At 36.2% G+C, this 8,222-nt stretch overlaps 1 protein-coding gene across 1 annotated transcript in view; it reads right to left on the minus strand.

Annotated features, from left to right (window-relative positions):
- The window catches only part of LOC107630660, a 12,086-nt gene continuing 4,553 nt past the window's right edge, over positions 690 to 8,222 (minus strand). Inside the window, exons 11-27 of the mRNA XM_016333864.2 lie at positions 7,725 to 7,820; positions 7,515 to 7,635; positions 7,258 to 7,395; positions 6,955 to 7,145; positions 6,335 to 6,609; positions 5,593 to 5,694; positions 5,219 to 5,395; positions 4,844 to 5,032; positions 4,353 to 4,594; positions 4,123 to 4,269; positions 2,715 to 2,934; positions 2,340 to 2,468; positions 2,119 to 2,250; positions 1,728 to 1,784; positions 1,469 to 1,648; positions 1,325 to 1,384; positions 690 to 1,173 (exon numbers count right to left, since the gene is read on the minus strand). Of these exons, the coding sequence (XP_016189350.1) occupies positions 1,099 to 1,173; positions 1,325 to 1,384; positions 1,469 to 1,648; positions 1,728 to 1,784; positions 2,119 to 2,250; positions 2,340 to 2,468; positions 2,715 to 2,934; positions 4,123 to 4,269; positions 4,353 to 4,594; positions 4,844 to 5,032; positions 5,219 to 5,395; positions 5,593 to 5,694; positions 6,335 to 6,609; positions 6,955 to 7,145; positions 7,258 to 7,395; positions 7,515 to 7,635; positions 7,725 to 7,820 (2,531 nt within the window). The 3' untranslated portion in view covers positions 690 to 1,098. The remainder of the gene's footprint in view (positions 1,174 to 1,324; positions 1,385 to 1,468; positions 1,649 to 1,727; positions 1,785 to 2,118; positions 2,251 to 2,339; positions 2,469 to 2,714; positions 2,935 to 4,122; positions 4,270 to 4,352; positions 4,595 to 4,843; positions 5,033 to 5,218; positions 5,396 to 5,592; positions 5,695 to 6,334; positions 6,610 to 6,954; positions 7,146 to 7,257; positions 7,396 to 7,514; positions 7,636 to 7,724; positions 7,821 to 8,222) is intronic.

The following is an 8,222-nucleotide window of genomic DNA, read 5'->3' on the forward strand; positions in this document are numbered from 1 at the left end:
TAAGTTTTGAACCGGTACTGATTACGGGTTAATAATACTTGAAAAATGGGTCAGTGACTCGGTGGTTGGCCAGTGGAATTTCCCTTCTCATCCGAATGATTAAATTCCAAAAGTTGCACGTTGTTCTAACTTCTGAGGCAGAATATGGCACTGATGTTGACAAAATCTAAATTATGTTTTACTGTATAAATAAGGGGTGAGGAAAATAAACATGGTATGGCTTTAGTGGGGATGTTTGCTATTGGAAGTGGGCGTCTAATGTTGACTGTTAAAATCAATTTGACGTTGTTAATTAAATCAATTAGAATTCCTTGGCTGACTGAATCTTCAATTACGGTGGTGCTTACCTTCCACCTCATCTACGACTGACTAACAGGGAAGCACGAACTAGAAGGACTCATTTTATAAGCACCAGTGATGGCAAAAAGGAAGTCAGCAATGGAGGTTGCAGCAGAAGAGGGGTGCTTCTAACGTGATTAGGAAGAAACAGTGCACCATTGGTGTCGGCTGCATCAGCCTCAAAAATCAACTAGTATATTAAAGAAAAAGAAAAGGAAGAAAAAAAAGAGGAGGGGGAAGAAGAAAAATGGAAAGACAAAAGAACCCTAGTATATTTGGGGTTGTTATTGGTCGCAATTAGTATAGTTAGCCATTAACAGATTGGAAGATGATAACTGCAGAATATGTAGTTATGTACACAATGGAATTCTTATGATATATTGAGCTCCTCTGTAAAAGAGGAAACAATCTCATTCAATAGCTCCGTTGGACGGTACTTCATGACCCAAAAAATAAAATAAAAATAAAGAATAGATGCCGCATACAATACCTGTAATTACTAATTAGTAAGTAGAAAACCCTAGGACGAATGACTACACACTCTCAAGCAATTAGCGATGAAAAATCATACTCTGATAGCATACATTCATACAACTTGACAGAAAGCAGACCAGGGTACCATATATATATTGGTAACCATTTTCAGATGAGAAAAACCAGGATGGCACACGACAGAAGCATGATGAACCTTTGGATGAAGGCAATGACAAGAGCCCTTTTCACCGTGAATGGAAATCGCAAGATATTCTACGTACAAAATTACGATTGACTAACATATAAAACAGGGACCAGTCCAGCCATCTTGCCATCCCTGCCAGGACGTTTCTTCTTAACCTGCAGCAAGGAAGAGGGAATCAACATCAGGCAGACTTCCGAGCACAATTAATCTTTCCCATATAAGATGGGCCGAAGTTAAAGCAAATGCTAGCTAGTTATCTAAATTCTAAATTGCTATTTCGGACAAGTATAGAGAGAGAAGACTTACGTAAAACCAGCCATCTACTTCATACTCAATCTCAACTTCTTCTCCGGCCGTTAAACTCAACTGCCAGGGGCAAAAAAGAGTTAATTATCTCCACCTGCCACAGAAATAATAAATCCTACCAGAAAAGTTTTAAAGTCAACTTACTTCATCATCTCCTCCTGCTGTGAAGTCATAAAGTGCAGATCCGAATTGTGGATTTCCAGACGAAGCTCGTTCATCATCTGGCGACCCGAAACTTTGAGATCCACTTCCCGCTAGGGGGTTCTCAAATGATTCATATCTTCCCAAGACAGGGGATGAGTATGGTGGAGGTTCTTCTCTTATCTGAAAAGGACTTGGATTTAATATCTAACCCAAGATTGGAGGAACAAAGAAATAACTAGAAAAGCTAAAGGGATCTTACCGGAGAACCATAACCCTCATATGTAGAGGGACCACTACCTCGGCTTGCTGCCTTGTCCTGCCATTAATTATTCGGATTTCCATAAGTAACTTTTATTTTATTGTTACAAAAAAAGGAGGTTTTCAATGACAGTCCAGAGATAAAAAAAAAAGCCGATGAATCTCTGTTTAAGCCTCCCATGATACCCCTTCTATCCTCACCCGTGAACCACCACTAACAACTAAAAAAAATATCAATCCCATACTGACATATACATTGATACCCAAAAGATAAAATAAAATAAAATAAAAATATCAAACAAAAATATGAAAAGATCAAAATAGCATCAAAATAGAAGCATGGGACATGTTGCAATATACATTGATTCTTAATCATGGTATTTTTTTTTTACCGTAGTTTGTGATGATGGTCGGGAACTAAATAGTGAAGGGTAACCCATTCCGCCAAAGTGGGATGATATTGAAGTTTCAACTGATCCTGTTGAGTCTGGAGACGATGATCCCAATGATCTTGCATCATCTTCCTGTTATCCCAAGGAGTTTATTAAAGTGTTCCATACCATAAATAATGCTCAAGACGTTCTGAGTAGGAAAAAAACTGTCTTATTCTTACCTCCATCTCAGAAGGTTCTAAAAGTGTTTTTGCCCACATATCATCATAGCTAACTGAAGGCCTAGATATCATATTCTCTTCATCAACTTCTGGGGCATCTGTTCCAGCGCCAGCAAGAAATTCATTTACCTAATGCCAAAAACAAGCATAAGTTTTTTATCCATTTAAATTCAACCAATATGTATACAACAAAGCAACCATAAAGATCATTAAAGTCAAGTCATTTAGCGTAACTCTGAAGAATTATAGAAGGGTGTCACTTTGCTGTTTTCTTTTCCCCACTGGACAACATACTTTGCTACTGACAAAAGTATCAGTAAAATTCTATGACCAAAATAAGGAAAACACGAGAGATAAAACTTGACCAACTCATACCCTATTCATTGCTGGTGCATTGTTTCCCCACAAGCCATCATCTCCAAGGTTCGCTGCCCAAGCATTTACTAGGTCATCATCAAGTCCATCAGGCTCAGCAGGTGCTGCTGCTTTGGATTCATAGATGAGGTCAGATATACCAGTTGCAACAGCTGGATCACTCAAACCAGTTGATGCACTAATATTGTGGCGTGTACGATAGATGTCGATGAGTTTGCCACTGAAAGAAATTTGGAAGAAAACGTTTTAGACATAATATCATTAATACAACCATAGCTAATAAACATTTCATATAGTTCAAACAAAACACCATGATTAAAATATGACATGGAACCAAAACTCAGGTTTTCTCTGTTTTTAGGATTTTAAAGAAGAAAGATATTTTTCACCTATAAAGATATAGCAAAATAAGTATTGAACAAAACTTTGATGCAGTGATGTTATCTTGTTCCTATACTAATGAAAGTAATTAGAGCAAAAAAAATCAACTTATGAAATCTGCTTTCTTTTCTGCTTGGCTGCGCAAAATAAGTTTTCATCATTTGATTTATCTAGCTAAATATCGAGTGTAAAAAAGACTTGGTTGTTATTGTATTAAAAATTAAATATTGGGATTTTCTTGTCTGAAAGTTATCTTTATAATAAATCTGAGAGCTTTATCTCTACATAATGCATGCACGTGGCGCAAAGGTTGCCTGCCTATAGTGCCCTGAATGAAAACTTCATAAACTAGTCAAAAGAAGTTACCCCAAAATTGACCAAGCAAAACTAAGTGCCAATTCTACATGGAAAAGGCTGGGGGCAACGTAAGAGTTCTATACTGGATCTTCCATGTGGTTTCTTGCAGTAAAAGACAACATAAAAATATTCAAATATTTCTCGATTGATTATCTCAGGCAGCTAAATGATGCTTCACCAAGCATATTAGGAGTGTTTTAATTATATAGCACAGCATTCAAATTTGATTAGCTCATTAGAAATGGTATCAGAATTCTAGTGCTAATTGATGTATCACAAAGAATTACAAAATAGAGGGGGGTATTTGGGAGACCTCTCAACTCTGCTAAGACTATAACAAATTATCAAAGACCAGTGAGTAGACCTCTATAGATGTGCTAGCTGATAAGTTTTAGCTTTTACAAATGCATAATAAACTTAAGATAGGACTAATGCCATCAAATGATCCATATAGCCAATTACACTTGGTGGGAAAAGGCTCTATTGTTATTGTGGTTCAATGCATTATAATTTATAAACTCAGGATTTAAAGTTTTAAATGAGCAAGACCAAAAGTGGAAGAAACTAGAAAACCGAAACTCCACTGCCTACAAAAACTAAGGGGCTACCACTGTGACAAGAAAAATGTACGATCAACCCGTTAGAGAGTGCACTGTAAACAACTTAGTACCTTATTGGACCCAAAGGAAGATACTTTGTTCTTGGAACATAGCAAAACAATGAAACAAGGTCCAGTAGCCTTTCGTGGGTTTCATATAGTTTCTTCAATTCATCATCAGTCCATTCTTTCTTAGCATTGTCATGATTGCGTATTTCCCTATTCAAAACCACAGTTCAACAGCATTATTAATCAACATCAATAAAACTGAAGCAAGCACAAAATTAAGATATGGTTCTCACTTGATCAAATCATCTTGCGCTCTGTACATCTCATCCAACACTTTTATCATTGGACTTAATAAAACTCCAAGGCCTGTACCGCTAGCTCCTTGATCTTCTCCATTGCTGAGATGTATGTCTGAGAACTGTGACTGCAGACCACCTTGTGCCAAAGTGTGCAGAAACTCATAAATCTGTAACCTGAAAGGTTCACCAGATCTGATTGCCATTGTTGTAAGAGCCTGAGCAGCAATAATTCGAATCTGCACATCCATTTAACAAGAATTTAAGTTACACAACAAAATGAATAATCATTTAGTGAAGATTCATAGAATTGAATCAGAGTATCAGACTAATAATTTGGGAAGGCCAACCAACACTAAGCTATAAAAATAAAATATATCATTCTTTTTCATGATGTTAGTATAAATGTACAATACCATTTAGATAATAAAGTCAAATCTGAGGGGTAATAAACAGGTAACAAAAGGGAAACCACAGGAGATATATACCTCCCAGCTGCCATTAAATGCACACCTCTGTAGCCTAGTCAAAGCACTAGCTAGAGTAGGATTACGAGAACTAGCAGCAGCAACCATTTTATCGGCATCTAACATCATTAGTGCAGTACCAGGTGGAGTAGACGATTCCCAAGCATATTCAGAAGCAGCATAATTTGCATTTTCTCCAAGGAACCATACCTAAAAGCATAAGATGATAGAAAACTGAGAATTTAAATATAAAAAATAACTGAGTGATGGATCTTGCTTATGAATGATGGAGCAACTCTACAGATGCTGATAACTGAATGTAACAACAACAACAACAACAACAACAACAACAACAACAATAATAATAATAATAATCTACCATCAGACAATGCTTACAGCTGCTTGGACTAATTTTTGTAAAGCAAGAGCAGACTTTGGGTCAGATGCAGACACCCTATCCACTGAAGTAAGACCAAGCATAGATCCAGGTTGTGGAGGTGGTAGATCAAGAACAATAGTGACTGCTTCTAAAGCTTTGTGTTTCCCATCAGGAACAGCTCCAACAAGACAAGTCTGAAAACAAACTACTATACTTAGTCAATTATTCATTCAAGTCAAAATGAGCATGCATGCAACCACAGTTTTATGTGTATTCATACTTGAGTTTACCTCTCCTTAATCATTATCACCATTTCATTACTCCATTATACAGAGCTGCTTGCCACAACAGATTTAAAAACGCCATCAAGGTAAAAAGCATACAAACTTACCTTCCAAAGCAGTTGTAGCACGTCAGCATCAACCTTTCCTGGTACTTTAGTAGCAAATATTCTTGCAATTTCAAGAAGCGTAACAGCCATATCCGGAGAAGCCTTCAAACAAAAGATATTGTTAATGCAAAATCTATGCTTTCCGTTATGCATGAATAAAGGCATTGCTGTGCAACTTCAAAATGAATGCTGCAAAAGATCACTATCCAAGCTCATTCCCTCAATAAAAGCATCTTTTGTTTACCCTTATTCAGCGCATGGATCATGATGATGGCCAAAAGAAAAAGAAAAAAGTTTGGAAGTATTTCAACAAAGGATAACTCAACTAACAAAGTGTACTAATTAAATTAATAAAGTAATAAAAGGAACAAGGAGTTTGAGATATAAAACCATGTATAAGCTTTCATCTAACAACTTTACAGGAGTTATCTTTGACAAAGTGATTAAGAATTAGCTACTTGGTAACCTATTCTTCTAAATGAAGTTGAATTCAGCACAACGAAGGTTGATCCTAATTCCTAGGCACTGTCAAAGGTTCAAGTCTATATGACCCTTGTGTGAAGTGGCATATTAGATATAAAACAATCAATAAATCTTTCCTATGATTTTATGAGATTTTTATCCTCCGTTTAGGCTGAAATTCAACCATAGAATGTGATCATCCTTCAATCAGTGCTTTGTTGATTAAACCTGTTTTGTGCACGAGAAGGTGGATATAATATCCATAAGATAGTCTGTTTACCTTAAACCGAGCATGTAGAGTGAGTAGAACATCATTCAACAGTGCTGCTGGCCAAGCTGGATCAGACAATTCTGAGGCAATAATAGATTCAAGCTCATCAAATGAGTCAACTGGGCTTTGCATCCAGATTAGTGCCTTGATCACCATCGCTCGTACATAAACACATTCACAAGCAACTGTTGTCCGTACGACCTCCATTAATGAAGCCAATAAACCCGCGATGGTATCTCTGCCACCACTTACACTGTTAGATATTGAAGAAGTTCTTCGAACACCTACACCAAAGCATCAATTAATTACACTATTAGATGACAGTAGTTCCAGATACATGGTAGACAATCCATTAATCTACTCTGTGCACCAATCACATCCTTGTGTAAGACTATATATTATAAGCATGCAACAAAAACGTTATGCTAGAGACAGCTCTGTTAAATATAAAAAATAAATAAATAAAACTGTTAAATGAAGGCTCCAGGTTGGTTTATTATCTCTATCAAAGATATTCGATTGTGGAGAACCTTTGAAACTACATATCTATATCTATCATCGAATTTTTTGTAATAGAAAAAATGCCCAAATATGCAAGCATGTACTATTAACAAATAAATGTCCATTACTTTCAGGATGTGTACTTTCATCTGAATCATTAAGATCAGCAGCCTCAGCAAATGTATTGATATGTGTCCCTTCATCAATATCCTGCATGCCCAAAGCAAAAGCAGCAGCTCGACTTTTCCCCATCTCCTGGACAACTCTAGATGCTGCATGAAGCACGGGTCTAGAAAAGCTACGGAAAGAACTTTCTAACCTGAAAAGCATTAAATGACACACTGTTCATAAGTTCAGAGAATTTTGACAACTTCAGAGTTCAACAAAATGAAATAGAATGCAGGCAAAAATAAACAAATGAGTTTCTGAACCTTCTCATTACAAGTTTTATAAGAGGTTGCGGACGTTTATTCTTAGATTTATCTTTAGAACTTTCCTTGGAAGATGCATCCGGTAACTTAAGAATCTCTCTGGTCAAACGGTACCACCCAGAAGCACGCTCCTCAGTCCTAGAAAATATAAACAATATGTTAAACATTGTAGTTTTCATAAAATTTACAGCCAAGCCAATCAAATCAAGAACTATCGTTATAACAAATGCAGAGACTAATTTCATGTCATAAATCACCTCTCAGAGTTATCATATTTTCCAAGTACGCAAATAATTGCCTCAAAGCAGACTTTTTCACTGGGATCCAACAGAAGTTGATAGAGCACTGAATTGAACTGAGATCTAATGTCTGATCTTTCTGTATAGTAAAGCAAAACACATTTAGTTATCCAAAACATCCCATGGATCAGATTTAATTAATCAACATAACATTTTCAATACACCAACCATCTAAAGATCTAGCTCTTGATATTGTGCAGCATAACCTAGCTAGAGAAACTCTAGCAAGAACATCATGCAAGTGGAGAACATCTAGTAAAGCCCCTGCAATGTACACCCATGGGGTAAAAAAAAAGGAAAAGAAAACAACATTAGCCAGCAATTTAGCTGCAAGGAACAACATAAAACACAATTATTATAACCTGCAAAGCCTCATTTCTTATAATGGCAGTGATCGAGTGAGTATGCGATTAGGTAGATGTATATCTTGATTCCATGGTATATTAGATGCCAGAATTAATGTCTAAACTATAAATTACAAGGCACCTCTTAAGTATTATAGGCCATAGGTATCATATTGTGTCGACGTGCCATAATATGTACCAGTTTTGTAACTTTTAACGAACGTAATGTTGCATTTATTTATTTTTGTGTAATACAGCATTGTAGTATATGCATGCTATACTTATAGACAAAAAAAAAATATATATATATATATGTCATTAC

The sequence above is a fragment of the Arachis ipaensis genome, chromosome B03 (assembly GCF_000816755.2).
Source record: "Arachis ipaensis cultivar K30076 chromosome B03, Araip1.1, whole genome shotgun sequence".
Taxonomy (NCBI): Eukaryota; Viridiplantae; Streptophyta; class Magnoliopsida; order Fabales; family Fabaceae; genus Arachis; species Arachis ipaensis.